At 54.6% G+C, this 21,372-nt stretch overlaps 2 protein-coding genes across 3 annotated transcripts; both read left to right on the top strand.

The window, feature by feature from the left end:
* The first annotated feature begins 3,030 nt into the window (after positions 1-3,030).
* KCNJ4 (potassium inwardly rectifying channel subfamily J member 4) lies at positions 3,031-19,990 on the top strand. Of its 2 annotated transcripts, none has more exons than XM_056482558.1 (3): positions 3,031-3,524; positions 15,590-15,764; positions 17,686-19,990. In XM_056482558.1, exons 2-3 carry the CDS (start codon positions 15,742-15,744, stop codon positions 19,013-19,015), a joined length of 1,353 nt encoding a protein of 450 aa, XP_056338533.1. In that variant the 5' UTR covers positions 3,031-3,524; positions 15,590-15,741; the 3' UTR covers positions 19,016-19,990. The 2 variants fall into 2 exon arrangements, with proteins under 2 accessions (XP_056338533.1, XP_056338534.1); XM_056482559.1 differs by lacking the exon at positions 3,031-3,524 and adding an exon at positions 6,352-6,739 and having other exon boundaries at positions 17,686-19,989.
* On the top strand, positions 11,771-13,397 carry LOC130248658 (endosome-associated-trafficking regulator 1-like). Its single transcript, XM_056482560.1, has one exon. It carries the CDS (start codon positions 11,994-11,996, stop codon positions 13,278-13,280), a length of 1,287 nt encoding a protein of 428 aa, XP_056338535.1. The 5' UTR covers positions 11,771-11,993; the 3' UTR covers positions 13,281-13,397.
* Positions 19,991-21,372: the final 1,382 nt, after the last annotated feature.

The raw sequence follows: 21,372 nt of genomic DNA, 5'->3' as shown, positions 1-21,372 counted from the left end.
TGTGGCCACAGGAAAGCTGCTGCAGGGCAAGGGACACCCAGGCTCTTAGAGAAGAGAAAATTGGCACGTGGAGTGGGACCCAGTAAAAATAAACCTTCCCTCCTCCCGCCCTGCCACAACGCGAAGCGCCTTGCGCCGGGTGTCTCCCTGCCTCCCAAAATAATCCCGGGTGCTGCCACCACCCCGCACGGTGATGCTCTCTCCATGCCTCCCGTTTCCATGGTGACCACAAAGAATGTCGCCAGGGTGACAAGGAGGCAAGTGAGCTGGGATTTGATATTAAAAATGAGATTTTGGGGTTGTTGGGTTTATTTTTCTCTTTCCCCCCCACCCTCCCCCCCACAACCCCTCCTCCTTTGCTTCTATTTTTGGGGTTTCCCTCTCTGCCTCTGCTGGTCTGGAAGGCTTCTCCTGCAGAGCCCCTGGGCCAGGCAGCAGCAGCTTCATCCAGGGTCCTTCTCCACCTCTGCCTGTTCTGTAAGGTGATGGCAATGGGACAAGAAGAGGGACAAAAGGGCATTTCCTTATCACTAAAACATTTGTTTCCTTCTATCAGGAAGGCTTCTGTGCTTTTGCCCCTAGTGGTGCTCCAGGAGTCTCCCTCCATCTCTGCTGCAGGACGTAGCTCAGGCTGCATCCAGACCTCCTGGGAGAGAGGGCAACCTCAGTGATTTGTCTAAGAGAAGGAAATTATTCTGGATTCCCCAGAGGGGCTGGAGAACAAGGTGGGGTTGAGCACCATGGGCACCTCTGTGCCTCACCATCTCTGTCCCCAAGACCAGGTGTGGTTGGCTGGGCAGTTCTGGAACAGAACAGAGATGGCATGGTTGGAGGAAGGTCTCAGAGGGAGCAAGGCAGGTGCTAAGAAGTCAAAAACTTCTGTTTAAGCATCCAAAGTCAGACCTGCTCAGCGCAGAGAGGGCTTGAGGGTTTGTGCTGGCTTGGCTGCTACCACAGGAATGCAGGACCATGGGTGACCAAGAAGGGGCTGCTGGCATCGAGGTAGCTCTTCATGCCCAGGCAGGAGAAGGGGCAGGCAGCGTTTGCTCCCCTTCCCAGGAGCTCTTGCTTTCCACTGCACCCATCTCTCCATCCATCTCCAGTCATGCCTCTCTCCCTCTCTCTCTATCCATTCTTCCCTTCATCTTCTCAACCACCACTCACTCCTCCTCTTTCCATTCACCTCTCCATTGACCCTTCCAAAGATTCCTCTGTCCATCTCCATGACTCTTTCCCTCCTTTCATCCACCCCTTTACCCACCCCTCGTCCCACCCTTCCATCCCTCCATCCCTCTGCCTCCCTCAGTCCCCACAGCGGCACTGGGAAAGGTTGGCGGAGTGGGGCTATTTTTGGGAGCGTCTCCCTGGCAACGGCTGCCACCACCGTCTGTGGTGGCTTTTACATAGGTGCTAAAATATTCCACACTTCTTATTAAAGACGGTGCCGGTGGAGACGGGCGGGGGTGGCGAGTGTGAGCCACCCCGCTGCTGGGGCCGGCGGCCATGGGGCGGTCAGGGCGTGGCCCTTGGGGGGCCCTGGGACAGCAGGGGGCCCGTGGCATCTTCAGCATGGCACCCCCATGTCCCTCTCAATGGCTCCTGGGAGTGCCACCTGTGTCTTGGCTGCCACGCCATGCTCAAGGTGCAGCGAAGGCGCAGGGAAATGCGGTGAGGTCTCGGGAGCAGCCGGCAATGAGGAGCGAAAGGCAGAGAGGGTGAAACCCAACCTGAAGCTGAGGTGGCTGCACTTGGTGGCTTTGCCCGTTGTGGGAAGGAGCAAGATGCCTCAGTCCCATCCTCATCCCTTCACCACATGGAGAGGAGAGGCCTGTCATGGTGCCAGAGGGGTGGTACACTTTGCCAAAGAGCAGCTGGGCAGAGAGTGGTCAGTAGCTCATAGGAAGCAGCCCCACAGGCCCCAGAGACAGAGCTTTTGGGAAAGCAAATACCCCTCTGAACCCGAATGAGGTCCTCATAGGGATGGCAGCAGAGGGGATGGACAGCTGGCCCTGCTCCATCCAGGCACAGCAGCTCCCCAGGAGCAGCAAGGAGCAGCCAGGGTGCCCTGGGGTGAACCCACCCATCCAGGGGGCTGATGTGCTCCTGGTTTGCAGCTGCTGTGGAGCTGGATTGCTGTCTGCATGGAGCTACTAAACCCTCACTCTGCTGCCCTGGCAGTGGCCTTGCCAGCTGGGAGCAGGCTGTGCTCACCACGGTGGTGTTCAGTGGCACAGCATGTTGTGCAGAGGTCATCCCATATGCAACATCCTGGGAGGATTTTGGGAAGCAGGGTCATGATCCCTGCAGGATTGGGGCCCAGAGAAGACTCAAAACATGGTTTTTAAAAATCTTTTTTGACTTTTCAGCACACACCTTAACTCTGGGGACAGCAAACGAGACACCAAGATGGAAACCATGCCCTGTAAAACGCCAATCTGGAGCAGGGCTGTCCCAGGACCCTGTGCCTGTGTGGTCAGGGGTCTCTTCAGCCTCTGGCTTTGCTGCAGCAGAGTCCCTGCCTTCTCTCCTTGTCACCAAGAAGTGACCTTTTTAAAGCCTCTGAGATGCTTGAGGTTTCTTGGACAGGTTTCCTGGCAGGATGGCTGTGCACTATCCTGGAGCCCTGAGGGCTGGTCCCTCCGTGTCCGTGCTCCTGTCCCAGCACCACCCATTCCAGCAGGAAATCACCAGCTCTGTGGAGTGGGGAGGCAATGCCCCACAGCAAACACTCTGCATCAGCTAGGAGAGCCTGGTCCTTCCTCAGGGTGAGGTGTCAGCCCAGCACCCCAAATCCAGGTGGGAAAAAATCCCCTCTGACGAGAGATTGGTTATTTAATCTCTGTGCAGCAGCCCAGGAGGAGGATTCACCTCCTTGGGGGCATTTGGCGGCCCCACCGCCCCTTTCCCTCCGCCGATGGTGGCTCTGTCTCCCCCATGGCGGCTCCGCAGCTCTGAGCTCACATGCGAGGATGGGCTAAAGTAGCGGAAAGCTGTTGGATCCTACCACAGAGTTACTGACTTCTCAGCTACAGACTGCATAGCAATCAGCGAGGGGGAGAGGCAGCCAGGGAAAGGGAGCGGAGCGCGAAGGGAGGCAGAGTGTCAGCGAGAGGGGGATCTGGGGACTGGAGCAGGGGGGCAGCAAGGGGCACGGGCAAACAGCGCCAGAGAAGGAGGGAGCCAGGCAGGAGGGGGAGACCTAAACCCGTCGCTGAGCCACGAAGGCACATCAGCACTCCGTGGGATGGACGCTCCTGGGAGCAAAAAATTCTGAGAGGCAGAGGCAGAAGGAGAGCGCTGGCGTGGGCAGGGCAGAGTTAGGAGAGGAGCAGGTCGCAGCGGAGAAGTAGCTCTTCGGAGGGGAAAAAAAATAGACCTAGGCTGGAGGCGAGCGAGGGCTGCAGAGAGACTTCCCCGATTCCTCCGGTCCGGCTGAGGCATTCCATGGTGAGATGGAGAGAGCGGCCGCTTTTCCCTTCCTCTGATGCTGGCTCGGCGCGGCTGGAGCAGGCGGCAGGACCCGGGTAAGAGGCGGCGCCGGGGCGCGCTGCTCTCCTCACCGGCATGAGAGCGGGAAGGGCTTTTCTCCCTTAAGAAAATAATGTATTGTTTCATTCGCGTTCGCTCCGAGGAACAGCTATAAATATAACTTAGGGAGAGATGCGTGGCTTCGTGCGAGCGTGCCAGTGAATAATAAAGTTGCCTTGTGTGCATGGCGTATGCACGCACAGCCACCGCGGGCCGAGGGGCAGGGGTGGGCTCCTGCCTCTAAACCTCCCCAACTTCCCTCCCCGCCCCCTTGCCACCCTGACTTCTGTCGCTTTGCAGGTAACTTCTGCCTTTTTGCAGTTCCCCACGTTTTCTTAGAATCTTCTCGCCCTGCGCTGGGTCTTGCTCACCTTTTGCTTCTCCTGCTTTGTAGATTCTTCTCTGTGCCGGTCCCGGCCAATTCACAGAGAAAAAGGCAGCTGGAGACCTGCCCTCCAAGCTCTTGGGTGCAAATGGGGCTGCAGTGGATGTGTTCGTTCTCCTGCTGCCTGTAGAGCTTTTTGGGCTCCAGACCTGCCCCCTCTCCCTTGCTTTCCACCTCTCCCAGCCCCAGCATGGCTGATCCTACCCGTGGTGGTCCAACACCCCCCAGACAGGCACAGTGCAAAGGGTCTTCTGCATGGTGGGTTTGGGTGAATGAGCTCAGGAGGAAGCCATGAGCAAACTACCAGAGAAACTCTGCCTTTGCTCCCTGTTGACAAGGTTGGCTTCCCCACCAGGGCAGGAGTGGGCAGGCAGGTTTGCATGGTGCTGCCAGATCACCTCGGACATCCCTGGCCCTTCAGCTCCTGGGCAAATCGCCTGAAGTCATCCAAATCTCTCTGTCAAGAGCCTGGAGTTTCCTATCCCTGCTGCCCAGCCCTGATTCCATCGATGGCAAAGCAAACAGCAGCTCTGGAGCCTCTCCCTTCTCCCCTTCCTCCCCTTGTGGGGTGTGCTGTGAAGGGCAGACAGTGACAGTGCACACGGGAACGTGTGGCAGAGGTGACGTTGCTCCAAGGCCACCCTCAACCCCTGCTCTGTGCCCTCCTTGGCTTCTCGGGAGGAGTCATCCACAGCAGGTGGGAGGTGTGGAGATGATCCCAGGGCTTGGGGTTACCCGGAGCCCGGGAGGGATCAGGCAGGTGCATGGGGGATGCATCTTGACACATATACAGGAATGTGTCCCTTCTCCATTCACCACCGGAATTGGCACCCACAGAAGCCTGAGACTCCCCGGCAGTGTGTGGCCACTCCTGTTTGCAGCCACTGAAAATAATAATCAGCACGGGGAAAATATGTTGCCTCGGGGGGAAGCTTGAATCTGGTGGGGACAGGGAGTGGTGGGGAAGAGGACAAATGGTGAGGATGGCCACAGAGAGGACAAGCTGGATAGAGATGATCTGAAGGGAAGTGGGTTCTCTCTGGTCCACCTTTTTTTTCCTTCCATCTTTCCCCCTGTTTGGGTGCTAAGATCAAGTGCCCCGACGTGTGGTGCTGGCAGGGGGTGGGCAGTGCTCCTTGCCCCTTGCAGCCCCCCGCCACGGTTTGCAAGGAAAACCAGAAAGGAGGAGGTGGCTGGGGAGGGATGGAGTCGCTTGGCAGGACCAGTCCCCACTGGCCTCTCCTGCCCCTCGGCCACGCCCGGGCAGCAGCTGCGTCCCTGGGGTGGTGTCAGTGGCAGGAGGGTGCCAGCAAGGATGGTGATGGATCCCTGCGCCCGCCGCGCACTGACATCAGCGCGGACGCAGAGCGGAGCGCTTAATGTCCTCTGCCCCCAGCGAGTCCCGCTATCCCGCTTCTCGTTATTGCACCGGGTTGGCTTAACCCGGCAGTGCGGCCAGGGATCGATAGATGGATGCTGGCGTCTTAGCAATCGATCCCTTACTCATCCACGCGGCTCCCAGCCTCCCGCAGGCGCTCGCTTTTCTGTGAATGGCACGGGCAGAGTGAAGCCGTGTGCGCTTGCGAAACTGAGTCAGGCTGAATTCCTGCTCCTTGACGTCACTGCTCCTGTGCCCCTTACCAGGGCGGAGAGGCCCCACAGGGAACCCCCAGGGGCACCGGCTTTCCTCGCCAGACAAGGAGGTTTCAATGGAGATGGGATTGGAGCCCTTTCTTGGGAGAGATGCCGATTCTCTGGCAGTGGGGTGCTTGGGACAGGCAAGGCCTGCTTTGGGGCTGGTTCTTGCCCTCCGAGGCTCGTTCTCCAGCAGTGAAGGTGGTGCTGTGGCACAGGCTGCTGAGGGATGGGAGTTGGCTGCGATGTGACCCTGTCCCCACGCACCTCCCTGCCTGTCCTCCCGGGAGCCTGGCAGCTTGCTTCAGGGACATTTCTGGCATTCACCCTTGCTTTATCTGAGGAGGAGATGCCCACCATCTCCTGGCACCAGCCATGCTGGCAGAGCAGCACCGCTGCTGCCCTCACTGGAAATTAGAGAGTGGAGGGTGGAGAAGAAGACACCCTCCAGCCCGGCACCTCCCCACGCCGGCAGCCAGGGCCAGCTGCCGCCACCCTGCCCACGCTCCTGCCACCAAGGCAGTGGGTCTGCCCCTCACAATCTGGACGGCTGCTTTATTTCTATGGCAACATTTCTCCTGAAGCACTTCAGAGGGAGCCTAGTGCTGTTGGATAATGAGGGAAGCAGCGTCCCCCTTTCTTATCCCTTGCAAAAGGCTCAGAGAAACGACCCTGACACCTCTCCCCACCTCCTTCCCTCCCTGGCAAGCGGTACCAGCATTGGTACAAAGAGCTGCTGGCCTTGCCCCAGCTGCCTCTCAGCTGCCCGTTCTTTCCCCTGCCTTCAGCTTTGCTCTCCCCTCTCCTCTCGCCGGCTCCCTTTCTGCTGGCAGCCTGCTAAAGCACCCGCGCAGACTGACCAGCTGAAAGCAGTCTTAGAGCAAGTGGATATGGAAAGTGCCTGTGCTGTAGAGGAGGGCGAAGCCCCGGGAGAGCTGTATAGATCGGCCCCGCCAGCAGCGCGGTGAGTGCGGGGGCTGAAGGGCACCGGGCATCCCAGAGGCTGGGCAGACAGGCGCTGCATCCTCTGAACAGCTCGATGGCATTGCGAAGAGGCGGTGCCTGCCTCGGGACCAGACGCAGCGGCCCCAGAAGTCCTCTCCTCTCCCCTTCCCGTTGCTCCCAGCACCAAGGAGCAGCCTCGTGTCTGGGTGGAGGTGAGCCGGCAGAAGTTGCGGGTGCCAGCAGGAGGTGAGCAGGCAGGGCGCCGGCGGGAGCGGCTGTCGCAGCCCGGAGGCGCAGGGGTACGGCAGCAGCCCGGGTGATGCCGGGGGGGATTTGGCAGTCCGGGCAGAGTGCGGGTGCAGCCGCCGTGTCCCGCTTCGCACTGCTCTCCTCCAGCCCGACCCTGCCCGCCGTGGCAGCGCCTCCCTGCCGGAGAGCTGGGGGCAGGGGAAGGAGGGGTAAGGGCCCTCCGTACTGCCTGGACAGGGCAGCACTTCGGCTTGGCACCTTCCAGATGTGTTTCTTAAACCTGACGGATCAAGCCGCAGCAATACAAGTTAGCAAAACTCTGGTGAAATTGTTGATCCGCTCTCTGCGGGAATGCGGTTCTGCAGCTTACCTGGGATGCTCCCTCTGCTCTGTTTCTGGTGCCTGGCAGGCACGGCTGAAAGGGGAGAAGCTGGGGCCCTTTCAGGATGCTCGTGGCTCTGCTCAGCTCCCTGTTAGCATTGCGACCATGGGGGTGAAGGGAGATTTTTTTTTCTCTGCCACTGATGGGTTAGTGCTTAGCAGCCAGGCCAGGCTGGGAGCTCAGCTGTTGTGCAGCAGCTGGGTGCAGAGAGGCGGCTGCAGCCTCTCTTGAGCAGGAGCTTGGCATAGAGCAGGCTTTGCCCTTGCTGCTGTCACTGTTATCCTCATTCAGAAACTATTTGCAGGCACCTGCCTTGCTGGATGCTTGGCAGTCACCGGCAGTCCATCCCTGCCCTGTCAAGAGCACAACTGCAGCAGGCAGGCAGATGATGTGAGCCACCCTTGCTCCTGTTTTCCTGCACACCTATAATCATCCTAGACCCATGACTAGCCAAAAGCCATCAAGACATCCCAAATGGCCAGACACTTTGTGCTGAAGAGATGCTGAAGCACAGGGATGCTGCTGGGAATGGCCTTACTTCAGGGCTCCCACAGGGCAGGATGCCCAGTGAAGGGAGTTCCAGGGATGCAGAGACTAGTGAAGACACCCTCAGCACTGTGCAGTTGTGCTGGGAAGCTGGAGCAGGTGACCTGACTATACTGCATCTGCCTGGGATGTGAGGACCTCAGGGACAGCCCTGAGCCTTCAGTTTTTCAGCTCTTGCAGGTTTTGCATCAACCCTTTGGGGTCTAGTCCATGGTTTTGGCAGTCGGGGTGCTGGGGGTATGTCAGCCCCTGTGTTCCCTCGAGAGTAGGTGGGATGTGGTCTGCACTCTGGCTGCTACAGAAGTTCAGTTCCTTTTTGGCCAAGAACACCACCCAGGGAAGGCCAGGGACCTTCTGAACATTTAATTTTTCCTGTGATGCCAGCTCCAAAGAATAACACCCACCTTCCTCACTCAGCAAGAAAAAGCAGGGACTTCTCCCCAGCTGCCACTCCAGCAGCATTGTCTCCTCACAATCCTGCTCAGTCAACCCCCCAGACCCTGTGTCTTGTACCCCCAGCCTCATTTTGGCCAGAGAGGAGTGGGTGAATGCCGGTGCCAGTCTCATCAACCCCACCCTGGGGTATCCCCCATCTGGTCTGAGATCCTGGGGAGCAGCAGCTGTTCTTGCAGCGCCATTGTCTGGACGGTGCAGCTGCAGCAGGGATCGCTGGGGCGGTGTGGGAGCAGGCAGGAGGTGATGCTGTCACCTTTCTGTGCCTCTTCCTGACTTTGTCATCCTGGGCACCTTTGTGTGGTTCCCATTTTTATCTGTTTTTTTCTCCCTCTCACTCTTTCTCTCCTTCTCTCTTCGCTTTCTTCTCTCCCCCTCCCTTCAGCATGTGGGCTGATCACTGCTCAAACTTTTAATTCAGATGGTAATTGGAATAATAATACGGGCAGAATCCTTCTGGCTCCGTTGCTGCAGCTGGCTTCAGGGAGCTATGAATAGCTCTGAGTCACACACTGAGATGGTTTAACTTCAAATCATTTTGTTTTGTTTTCATATTACCCATCCTCAGGCTCCAGAGCTTCACCGGGGAAAAAATATCCCCCCTTCTCACTCCACTCCAAAATATAAACCGGGCAGAGGCACATGAATAAAATCCTCTCTTGGAGAGGGAAACTGGTCAGCGGATCATGCCTTGAGGGGCAGATGGGGATTGTTGGCACTTAATCTATTTATAATTATTGAACGAAAAGGCAGAAGTGTGTATATAAAAATGGTATAGAGTTGATTACAGCTTCCTCCCCTCACCTTCCATATGTCAGTTGCCTTTTTAATATGGTAAAACTCTCCTGCACAGTGACTGTGCCTTCGTGCAGCGCCTGGCAGCCTGCCCTGCCGGCACGGAGCAGCCAGAGCTTGGCCACTGACTCCTGTGGCAGGACAGCCCCCCACGGCCCCGAGCTGCCCTATGAGCCCCAACATGAACCCTGGGAATATCCAGGAGGAACAGGAGAGGAGATGGAGTTACAGAGAGGATGGAGAGGACACGCCGGGTGCTGCGGGTCTGCAAGGCTCTGCAAAAAGGCAGAGGTCCCCCCTCAGCTGCGGGTGTTTCCGCCCTGGCTCCCCACGAGGCGAGAGGTTCGTCTGCCGTGCTGTCACCGTGCCCGGGCTGGCAGGATGGGGCTGCGGATGCTGATCCCAAGCCAGCCTTGCAGCCAGTAAGAGGGACAAAGGCACGGAGCGGAGCGCGACCAGCGGCTGCGGCAGTGACCACAGACAGGAGAGAAGCATTTGCCAGACAACTCCAGATAAAGCAAAGACTAAGAGTGTAAAAATACCCTGGGATTTTTCCATCGTTGTCGTTCACAGTGTATGTCCCAGAGCACCAGATACGGTTGTTATAAAAAGAGAAGTGGGGGAGTGCTTCAGCGTGGACTTTTCTGTTCTGTTTCATGAGACTGTTCCATTGCAAATTTAAGGAAGGATTGACAATATATGATCTACTCTGGCAGGGGTAGAAAGACAGGGACGTGCGAGGCGCTGCACTGTGTACAGGGGATGGAGCAATGGAGGGATTGCTGTGGCACCTTGACCTTATTATCCTGCAGATCCTCGGAAAGGGACAGCAGCAGCTCAGCCCCACGTGCCTGCTCAGGGCCAGAGCAGAACCGGGGTGGCAGCGTGGGCTGGTGTGATGGCTTGTGCTGCTGGAGCACGGTGTCACACGGGAAGGAGGAGATGACTGCAGCACCGTGGTGGTGTCCCTGGCATTGCTCAATCTAAGACACAGGAGGGGGAAAGTGGCTGGGAAAGAGGGAAGGGTAGCACATGCTTTGGGGCTGAAGGCAGCCCCAAAGCCTCAAAGGTGCTGGGCGGCTTCTAAAGGCCATGAAACACATGGGTGTTCATGCACACCCAGGAAAGGCAGCAGAGGGATGGGGAAGCATCTGTCCAGGCTGCAGCCTCCTGCCTAGCATCTCTCCTTGTTGCACCCACCAGCTTGGTTTCATACCACTCCACAGAAGTGGCCACTGACTCTGCAGCTTCTGCCTTCACATGTGGGTCTCAGGAGGCTGAGCAAGCTCCAAGAAATGTCCTCAGGCATGCTCTGGATTCGTGTCTCTGTCCTCAGCCAGGCTTTCCTCCCCCTTGTCCATGTGACAGGCAGCTGCCTGTTCAGGATATGAATATAATCCCCTTCTGCTGGAGACATCTCTGTGCCTTCTCCTTTCATTCCATCTGTGTTTCATGTTTCCAAGTTGCAATGGGACCTTTTCACAGCCATTTGAACTATGTTGGCATAGGGTTTGGGCTGCTGGTAAGCCCCATGGCCTTGCCAAGCTGGTGGCATTGACTTTGCCAGCAGGGATATCAGTGGTGGCCCTGGTCCACCAGCTGCTGAGGGGGGACAGTGACCCAATGTGGTGGCAGTCCCCAGCCCAGGCGTTCCTTGCCTGCCTGTCTGTCCTTCCATGGTGGCACCACGCGCTGTGGGGGTGTGTTGGGGTGGAAGTGGGAAATGTGTTTATTTTTGTTCGTCTCCTGGCTCGTGCCGCTCTGAGTTTGTGGCACTCGGTATTACTAACACTTCCCTGTGCCAGCTGGCAGCAGGGGATGAATCAGATTGGCAGCACCACAGCGTGGACCCTTCACTGGCCCTTCAGCTCAGAGTGATGCCTGTGGCCAAAGTGCTGGTGGTGTCTCCTGGTCCTCTCCAGGGTGAGTCCCCACCAAGTGCCAGTGGCTTGACCTGGCTGGTGGAGGTGTCTCAGTGCCCTGTGGGACAGGGTTGTCTCCTCTGACCCTGCTGCCTGGATCATCCCTGTCCCTCCTCTGCACTGGAGGTCTCAGGTGGCTTCATGAGCTGCTGTCTGCTCACTGGCAGCATCCCCAAGCTGGATGCTGGCTCTGCAGCCAGGAGTACAGCTTATCCTCGTGCTGCCAGAAACAACTTCTGCAGTTGTGGTGGTTTAACCCCAGCAGGCAATTTATACACCACTTAGCCCTTCCCTCCCTCTCACTGCCCCCAGCCCCGGCGGGGAGGGGAATCAAAAAGAAAAGGTAAACTTTGTGGGGTGAGATTAAAAACAATTTAATAATCGAAACAAAATATAACAATATTAAATGTTAATAATATTAATATTATCAACAATAATAATAATAATGGTAGTAATAGTAGCAATAAGCATAGAGAGAATAACAGGACCCAAGAGAAACAAGTGGTGCACCACCCAATTACTCACCACCCCATGGCTGCTCCCCAAACGGTCGTCAGCCCCTTCCAGTTAACTCCTCCAGTTACACACTGGGCATGATGCTCTGTGGCATGGAATATCCCTTTGGCTAGTTTGAACCAGCTGTTCTGGCCATGCTCCCTCCTGGATTCGTGTGCAGCTCCTCAGTGGCAGAACATGGGCAACAGAAAAGGCCTTGGCTTGGAGTAAGCCATACTTAACAACAACTCCAACATGTCTGTGTCATCAGCATTATTCTCATACTAAATCCAACACTGTGCTGGCTACTATGAAGAAAATTAATGCAGTCCTAGAGAGAATCAGGACAGCAGTTGATTGCTTCCTCCCCCTCCCCAGCTTTGTCAACTCAGCACACGTGGAACTCGGTGACATCACAGACCTTGGAGTGTTGGTGGTTCTGGTTGTCCCCAGAGCCAAGTTGCAGAGGTATGTGGTTCTCCTCTCCCTCCTGAACATCCTGGTGTTCTAAACAGGAGGATTTTGGTGGCCACAACAAGCATTGCTGAGGCTGCAGAAGGTGGCACACTGCTTGTCAGTGTCAACAGCCTGCATTGCCTGCACTCTAGGAGGACAATTTGGATTGTCCTGCCTGCTGCTGCCCAGAGTATCCTGAAAAATGTCACAGCCATTTCAAATGTTTGGGCTAATGATGATGGTCTACCCAGAATCTCAAGGCTTGCAAGATAATGAAGACAATGATGGTGATGATGATGAGGCTGAAGAATCAGGGATTTCCTGCCACTCTGAGCTTTCTTCACCCTGGTGCAAGAGCAGTGACAGCCTAGAAGACAATCAGACAGAGAATCTGGGAGAACTCACCCCAATTCCCCTAAAGCCTGCACAGTCTTACACGGTAAAAAAAACCCCAATGGGCCTGTCCAAGCATGCTCTGGAGCTTGAGGAGGAAGATCAGGAATTTCAGGAGCCATTTTACGAAGACATGGGAAGGTCTGACAACTCAGCTGGAGATGAGGAGCCCAGCCAGACCTACCACCTTCCTGGGCATCAGAGGTTGCCTGCTCTCCGAAAGGCTGGTACAGCACCAAGAGGCTTCCACAACCCTTTCCAGCACAGCTCAGGCCAGCACCTGGGGACAGAGGCTGCTGCCAGGCAGGCCCGTGCCAGTGACCATTATGTGGGACACCCAGAGAGCACCACGGGAGCGGAGCCCCAGGTCCTGCACGGGGGGAACAGCCAGGAGAGCGAGTCCTCATCCCTGCAGCCCACCTACGACTTGCTCTGGCAGGAGAACAGCAGCCTCAGGCTGGAGAAGGAAACGCTCAGGAGCATGAACCTGGTGCTCATGTCAGAGAACTTTGCGTTCAGGCAGGTGCTCAGAGAGCTGAAGAAGAGCAACCCCGCGTTCAGGGAGGAGGAAGCCGTGCTCAGGCAGGAGTACAGCGCGCTCAGGGAACAGTGTGACAGGCTGGAGGGGGAGAATGCCGAGCTCAGGAAGGACAACGCCGCCGTCAGGAGGATGTTTTACACCTTCCAGAACAACCTGAAGAGAGAGGAGAGCTTGGTGTCCAGCCTGCAGGAGAAGCTGATGGCCAGCCAGGCTGAACGAGAGAGGGAGGCCAGAGAGGCCCAGTCCTTAGTCCAGCAGGCTGAGAGTCGCCTGCAGCTGGTGAACCAGCGGGCTCTGGATGCCGAAACCAACGTGGAGAGGCTGAAGCAGAAGATCTTCATTCTCCAAGGACAACTGGAGAGATGCAAGCTGGAGAATGAAAAGCTGAGAACAGACTGGCCTGGAAGCAGTGAAGCAGAATTTAGGCATCACCAAGCAAAACCCCCACAAGCTCATAATGGGCAAAGATGGCTCCCTCAGGCAGCTCCTGCCTCAGGAGTGCTGCCCGTTGTTGCTGAGGTCCTTGAGTCTACCAGAAAAATTCTCAAATTTTGAGCAGAGAAAGATCTATGGGTGCAAGTCTGTGTGAGTTCCATGGATCCCTGCAAGGTCCAAGGCCATCAGTCTCTTATTTGCAACCGTTTACTGCAAATAAAAGCATTTGCTTTCCCATTCTCAAATGTGTGTGCTCAGACTGGTAACCTTTATCCTTTGTGGAGATACTTTCCTTGTATTAAGTACCAGCTGCAGGTTGTGATGTGTCTTTAGCTGCTGATACTCAGCTTGGGCACTGTGGAGCCAGCAGCAAAGGCTGCCCAGGCTCTGAGCTGCATGGTCCAGCTGTGCTGGACTCTGCACAAGAGGCTCTGCCACAGCTCTGGCTGACCGGAGCTCCCATGTGGGAGCCAGGAGGAAGCACAGCACCACAGTACCAGCCTGAACTGGAGCTGAGCAAAGCCCTTGAATTTCATCTGCTTGTTTTTCTTCTTCTTGGGAAGGGGGGAAAGGTGAGGAGCAGAGATTCAAGTGTTGCTGCACATGGTTTCACAAAGCTCCTTAAGTCCTCCTTCCTTTCTTTTGGAACTGGCTGCTGCCTGGGCCAGAAATCCAGAATCTCTAGAAATGGTGCACCTGTTTCTGCAGCTGGAGAAAGAGAGTTGCTGGTTGTAGAAACTTTCAGGAAATTGTGAATTACTCATATGTGTGAGCTGTGACAGTACCTTTCCTGTTATCAGGGTCAATTCTGGCTAAGGATGAACTTGGCATATCCAGGCTGGCTGAGAATGATTCCAGTTGAAGAGGATGCCCTTCCTCCCCTGGCTGGGGCTGGCAGAGTGGTATACCTGAACTTCCCACCTTTGCCACCCTGCTGTCTGAACTCATCATGTAATCACTCTAGTTTGCTTTATCCCAGCAGGACCATGTGTATGAAGTGACCTCTCTTCATCACATCAACATTTCTGATTAACTTAGGTTACCAGCTCCAGGGTCTGCTAGAGGTTTACCCAGCTGCATGGCAAAAATTCCTGGCCAAAGTGACTTCAGAAAGACTTGTATATTGTAGGGCAGTGAGCTGGTGGGAGCTGGCAGAGTTCAGTGTCAAAGAGCTTTTTCCTGATGGGGATTTTTGGGCAGCTGCTCACTTTTATCTCTATATGGTGAATTGTGGATTACAAGGTTATTTTCTTCTCCTGGTCTCATAATACCCTTGGTCTGAACAACCACATTTGTGTTGCTGCAGAACTTTAACTACCTCAGTAACTGAGGAATCTTCATCCCACCAGAGGTGATGTCTGGAGCTCCCTTCTTGCTGCTTTCCAGTCTGTGGGGAAAGCTGCTGGGCACCCCTGGCCATGTGCAGCCCCATTCTGCAGCACTGATGATGAGACAAGGATGGTTCTCCAGCCTTTCCATCCCAGGCAACATCATTTGCTGTTCCTCTCTCCTGTCCTTGCACAACCACTTGCAAGCAGCTCTAAGCCTTACATTTGATCCCAAAATCCTTGTGTTTTTTCCCATATGTGACAAGCAGTGGCTGTTCATTGAGGCTGGGAGGGAGCAAACTAGCTGGCTCTGTCTGCATCTGCACTCTGCACTGGCTGCTGTAATCCAAAGGCTACAGTGCAGGATTAGCATGGGTGTACAAAGCCCTTCCTAATCTGTGAGTCATTACTCTCTCAGTGCATTTCACTTCCCAGCAGCTCTGGGCAGGTGGAATAGGTTGGCTCTTGAGTCTTTGGCTTCCCCATTCTTCTGTTTGGGAGGACTGGGTTGGGACCTCTGCTGGACATCTGGGACCAGGACTCCTCTGCTGAGTTGCTCCTTGGATGCTCTACACAGGGCATGTCACAAGGTTCGTTTTCTCTAATTGGCTTCTCCTTGGCTACTCCTAAACCCTTCCTTTCCATCAGTCCTTTTGGGCTCTACTCATTGCTTTCCTTCTTTGATTTGAAATGGGGGGGATGTTCTGCACACCCTGGAAAAAATCCCCTCAGGGTTAGCCTGGGCTAACTGGGATCCCTGAGGGCTGCTGTGCATTCCTGTGCTTTGTTAGTCCTTGTGTGAGAGGTATTTAGCCTGGCTGAGCTCTCCTCCCGGTGTAAGCTCTGATATTAATATAGTGGCTCAGGGTGAGGGCCCTGTGAGCTGCTCAGCTGCTGTGCCCTTGGTCAGGAGAGCAGTGTCCATGCTCCTGCAGGGCTGCATCCACCAGCTGCTCACCTGCCCGAGCCAGGCTGCAGCAGTGCCCAAGGAGACCTCCCAGCACACCCTGAGTAAAGGCTGGGAGCCCTGTGCCCGCTCTGGACTGGGATGGGGCTGTTGGGGGGGATCTGACTGGGTTTTACTTTGTCCTTCTCTGCCAGGCACGTGCCCAGCAGTGATTGCAATGGCAATGCTGGTCCCAGCTCTCCAGAGGTGAAACCTGGAGCTGCCCAGTCCCTGTGAGTGCTGCTGCATGAGTTCCCACGCCCTGCCAGCTCCCACGGCCCCCTGACATCTGGTGACAGAGCGAGCCATGGGCAGTGTCCGAGTCAATCGGTGAGTAACCCTCCTCTCGAGAGCTGCTGCTGCCCTGAGTGAGCTGGTCCTCCTCACCTGGCCCCTCAGACCCTAACTTCAGACTGCCTTCTTCTCAAATTACCTGCCAGCATGTTTTCTGTTCCAAGGAATGACTCCTCTCTCCTTCTCCAATCCAAAACATGCCATACCTAGGGGTATTGCTTAGAGGAATACTATGGAGGAGAAGCAAAGCACTGCATGGTGCTGGACCAGAAATCACAGATTCCAGCAGCACTGCAGAAGCCCCATGTTCCCAGGAATCACAGCTTTAGCACCAGTTCTGTCCTTGCTGTGAGAGTGGATGGAGGCCCACGCTGGAGGACTCCAGCTGACGTGTCAACACTGTGGGGTGGGAGGGAGACACTGCCAGGGTCCTGTGAAGCTGAGCTGGTCAGGCATGAGGGCAGAGCACTCTTTATGCTTCAGTGCACTCTCTTGACTTCCTCAGTGGTCAGAGCACCTTCTGCCATCACATCTTTAAGGGGCATCTGCAAGTGTCACAGGATCACATGAGGGGTGGTGTCAGAGCTGACTCTGAGGGAGGGGAGCCAGAGGGGCAAAGGTCTCCCAGAAAGTCTGTGTGTAGCTTCTGCCAAGGAAACTGCCAGTGCTTCGCCTGTTGATTTCCAAATTACACCTTTGGCTTTGGATAAGGGATGCTGCAAGACACACATGTTGCTGTGGCAACAGAATTGTCCTGAGTGCAGGAAGTGTATAAACATTGTCACCACATACCATGAAATCAATGAGCAGAGCAGAGGAGAAAATAGAAGCTCCCAGCCTTGTATTACACAAGGCCCAAAATGTGGCCAGGGTGTGGGTGCTTGCTCCCAGGCTTCCTAGCTGTGCCAGATGCTGTCAGGCTTCAAAGCCTTGTATCCCTCCTCACCATAAAGGCTGGAAGGGACCACAGAGCTACAAGCTGCTACTGCTTTGGTGCCCTGTCAGGACTTTGCTGGATGCAGCCTCCTGGCAGCAGCACTCAGTGAACATTGCAGCTGATCCCCTCCAGTTTGGTCAGGTTGGCACCAAGGTGCAGTAACCACTGAAATATGATGTTGTGAGATCCAGCAGGGAGACACTGTAGCCCTAAGCCCTGGTTTGAAGGACAGGTGTCTGCTAAAAAAGGCAGAAGCTTCTCTTTGAAATGGAGGATGTAAACCCCCCTCCTCCAAATTATTATTATAATTTTGAAATTAAGGGGCTCTCAGGCAAAGATAGGGGAATTAGGAATAACAATTCTTTACTAGGAAAATTAAAATAGAAATGCAGTATTACAAAGAACAATCCCAACCCTGACAGAGTCAGAATACAACCTGACACCCTGTCAGTCAGGGTGTTGGTAGCAGTCCCATTAAATGGTGGCTGCAGTCCTCCTGCAGTGGCAGATGTGGTTCAGCTGAAGCAGTGCTCCTGTAGAAGGTGCAGTTTTCTTCTGAAGGTCCAGTGATGATGTGGAAATGTCTGGCTCTGGAATCCAGTGGGAAGAAGGTAACTTGCTGTCCAAAATCTCCGTTTTTTTATCTAGGTAGGAAAGGCTTGGCTCCTCCCCCTGGCTGGAGCATCTCCCATGGGATGATGTAATTTTATCAGTCATACAGTGGGACTGAATGGGCCAGCAGCAGATGATATCTTCCAGGAGGGAGGATGGGTTGTGGAAAAGATAAAGATGACTGCCCCACCTAGTCTTAAAGATGGCCCATTAGCAGATGGTATGTGCCACAGAGATAAGGAATCACTGCCCCACCTGGCTTCAACAGCTGGTGATAGAATACACATTTCTGGCCACATCAACCCAACACACCCTGTGAGTCACCCACATCCCCTGCCCTTGATGTCTCAGTGCTTGCTGTTGCCCTTCCTGCATTCCTGACAGAAGTGCCTGCTCCTCCTCTTCCAGGTACAGCATTGTCTCAACCGAAGAGGATGGGCACAAGGTCTCAGCGCTGGGCAGCATGAACGGGCACAGCCACAACGGGAAGGGCCATGCTCCCCGCAGGAAGCACCGCAACCGCTTCGTGAAGAAAAACGGCCAGTGCAACGTTTACTTTGCCAACCTGAGCAACAAATCTCAGCGCTACATGGCCGACATCTTCACCACCTGCGTGGACACGCGCTGGCGCTACATGCTGATGATCTTCTCCGCTGCCTTCCTGGTCTCCTGGCTCTTCTTCGGCTTCCTCTTCTGGTGCATCGCTTTCTTCCACGGTGACCTCAATGCACCGGCGGTGGCGGGCGGCCCCTCTCTCCTCAAGCCCTGCATCATGCACGTGAACAGCTTCCTGGGGGCTTTTCTTTTCTCGGTGGAGACCCAGACAACCATCGGGTACGGATTCCGCTGCGTGACTGAGGAGTGCCCGCTGGCTATCATGGCAGTGGTGGTGCAGTCCATCGTGGGCTGCGTGATCGACTCCTTCATGATTGGCACTATCATGGCCAAGATGGCAAGGCCCAAGAAGCGGGCCCAGACCCTCCTCTTCAGCCACCATGCCGTCATCTCCGTGCGGGATGGCAAACTGTGTCTCATGTGGAGGGTGGGCAACCTGAGGAGGAGTCACATTGTGGAGGCCCATGTGCGAGCCCAGCTCATCAAGCCCTACATGACAGAGGAAGGGGAATACCTCCCCCTGGACCAGCGGGACCTAAATGTGGGCTACGATGTGGGTCTTGATCGTATATTTTTGGTCTCACCCATTATTATCGTTCATGAGATTGATGAGGAGAGCCCCCTCTATGGGATTGGCAAGGAAGAGCTGGAGACGGAGAATTTTGAGATTGTGGTTATTCTGGAGGGGATGGTGGAAGCCACAGCCATGACCACACAGGCACGCAGCTCTTACCTTGCCAGTGAAATCCTTTGGGGTCATCGCTTTGAACCGGTTGTGTTTGAGGAGAAGAACCACTACAAAGTGGATTACTCGCGCTTTCACAAGACGTACGAGGTGGCTGGCACACCTTGCTGCTCAGCCCGGGAGCTGCAAGAAAGCAAGATGACCATCCTACCTTCTCCACCACCTCCCAGTGCCTTCTGCTACGAGAATGAGCTGGCACTCGTCAGTCAAGATGAAGATGAAGACGATGATGAAATGGGTGTGGTGTTAGCGGGCAACACCAAGGAGGAGGGAGGTATCATCCAGATGATGGATTTTGGAAGCCACCTGGACCTGGAGCGGCTCCAGGCAACTCTGCCTCTAGATACAATCTCATACCGCAGGGAGTCAGCCATCTGACCCCTCCAGCCTCCCTGTTCCACACCCACTGCCCACAGTCTCCTCTGTTCCGTACCCATACACTGGATAAGTCCCTTCACCACCAAATAATGCCTCCCATGATTGCCTCTCAGCCCCCAAACACACCAAGGCCTGGAGCTGCTCTGATACACTCCCCCTCTCATGAGGTCATACTGCCTGGAAGAGGAGTGAGGATACACTACTCTTTCTGGGTATGCAGCTTGGGCTAGAACCCTTGTCCTGCCCAGAGACAGGAGAGCAGCAGGCCTGGTTTCTTGTCTCTGGAGAGGTGACAGGAGTCCCTGCCTTCAGTGGACAGATTGGGACCCACAGCAAGTGTTTCTGCTGCTGAGGCAACAGCAGACTTTCTGTCCCCTATCACTATGGGTAGGGCCCACAGCTGCCAAGGATCATCACCGTCACTGGGAGAGGAGTGGCACCCAAACACTGACCAGATGAGGATAGAAGGGAGAGTTTGGGACTCCTGGAGGGAGTGGGGAAGGATCTCAAGGAAGGAGTTTACTTGCATGTTTGTTGTTTGTTGCACATGATTCTGTATATAAAAGAGAAGGAGAACTGAAATGGATATTCCTCCATGCAAACACCAAGCCAGGAGACGAGGACGTTCCACACAGGCTGCTCTGCACTCTCCTTGGCTTTTGGTGTCTGTCACCTCCAGAAGCAGCTCGGCTCCATGGACTCAGATCCAGTTCTCCCAGTCCTCTTGAGAAACATGTCCTGCTCCTCTCCTGAGGTACCTGGCAGAGGAGGCAGGGCCCTGTGCTGACTCCAGCCAGACTGCTCCCTGGCACAGCACAGCCAGGATGACAGACAGGTGACCTGACTGGACAGCAGACCCTCCACTTGCTCCTTTTGCCTCCTCCACTCTTCTCCCTGATGCCGTCAGCTGTAAAACAGAATTTGTAACTATTTATTTTTAATAAAGTCTAATATCCCAAGGGGAGGTTTGGAAGCAAAGGACAGATTCCAAGGCTGCAGCCTTGTGTAGAGACTGATGAGAGTTATTAGGGCTGGTGTTTGCTATTGGTATGGCAAATTTGTATGACCCTGAAAGGTCTACCACAAGGACTCTGTTGCTCTGGGCCTTTCTGGTAAAGATCTCTAAGAAGAGGCTCAGATAATTTGCTCAGGGAGAAGGTCATACATGTGTATGGAGGGAATAATCTGCATTAAAATTAGCAGTAGGATCAGGCAAGCAATACTGTCTGCTTTGCAGGTAGCAAGAGTTTTGCCCAGGGAAGGGTTAGAGATATACTTGGTGAAGAGGCAGAGATGTGCAAGACATTGATTTGGATACAAAAATTCCACAATAAACCCCAAAGCCTCTCTTTTTGTCAGAGGCAAGTGGAGGGAGAATGAGGGAGGACATCAACTAAAGCTAGACCTCTAACATCACTTTGTTGTCATTTCACAAAAGAGGTGAAAACCTGATGAGCATCTTCCTTTGGGAGCAGTAGAATCACCCATTCAAAACTGCAGATGAGATGAGGACAGAAAAACAAATGGAGTTCAGGAAGCTGGGTGCTCTGGGCACCCAGTATCTGTGCTGTGGTGGGGAATGGCTGAAGAAGTTATGTCCCACTAATTCCTGACCTACAAATCAGAAAAAAAGCATCTCAATATCAATTTGGAATTGGTTCAAGAAGCAAAAGGAAGAGGGGAAGAAAAAGAAGGGCAAGGGAGGAAACAGCAGCACTGAGAGGAGGAAGCAGGCACAGCAGGCAGGTGGTGGAGAAGGAAGGGGGAAAAAGAAGAATAGAAAGTGAGGTTATATGGAAGTGCATTAGAGAAAGAGCACGAATAGACTCACAAGATGTATCTAGGCTCAGACATGGTCATTTCTTATCCTAGGATGTAGGTTTTGTGGGGGAACAGCTGTCCTGCCTGGGTTTGCTCCATTTACTGCAATAATTCCATTTACCAGAATAATTTCATTCCCCAACACTCTCTGGGCCCAGCCATGGAGCTGAATTTCTACTCGATGGACAATGCACCTATTAAGTTTCTCCAGGACAAATGCTTTGGGAGACAGTGTCAAAGGCTTTACAGAATTGCAGGTGGATATCATCCACAGCCTGCCCTCATCCACTAAGCAGGTCACCTTGTCACAGAAGGAGATCAGGTTGCTCAAGCAGGACCAGCCTTTCCTAAACCCATGCTGGCTGGGCCTGATTCCCAAGTTGTGCTACATGTTCTGTATGATGGCAAGGTGAATTGCTCCATGACCTTTCATGGCACTGAGGTCAGGCTGACAGAGCTGTAGTTCCCCAGGTCCTCCTTCCAGCCCTTTTTGTAGATGGGTGTCACTCTGGCTAACCTCCAGTCGCCTGGGACCT

Source organism: Oenanthe melanoleuca, chromosome 1A, assembly GCF_029582105.1.
Source record: "Oenanthe melanoleuca isolate GR-GAL-2019-014 chromosome 1A, OMel1.0, whole genome shotgun sequence".
Lineage (NCBI taxonomy): Eukaryota > Metazoa > Chordata > Aves > Passeriformes > Muscicapidae > Oenanthe > Oenanthe melanoleuca.
Note: the sequence above shows the minus strand (reverse complement) of the source record. Positions and strands in the feature narration are given on the sequence as shown.

Coding starts and splice junctions, on each gene's coding strand:
- KCNJ4 (XM_056482558.1), top strand. CDS start 15,742: ATGGGCAGTGTCCGAGTCAATCG. Junction 15,765..17,685: donor GGCAGTGTCCGAGTCAATCG/GTGAGTAACCCT, acceptor CTCCTCTTCCAG/GTACAGCATTGTCTCAACCG.
- LOC130248658 (XM_056482560.1), top strand. CDS start 11,994: ATGTCACAGCCATTTCAAATGTTTGGGCTAATGATGATGGTCTACCCA.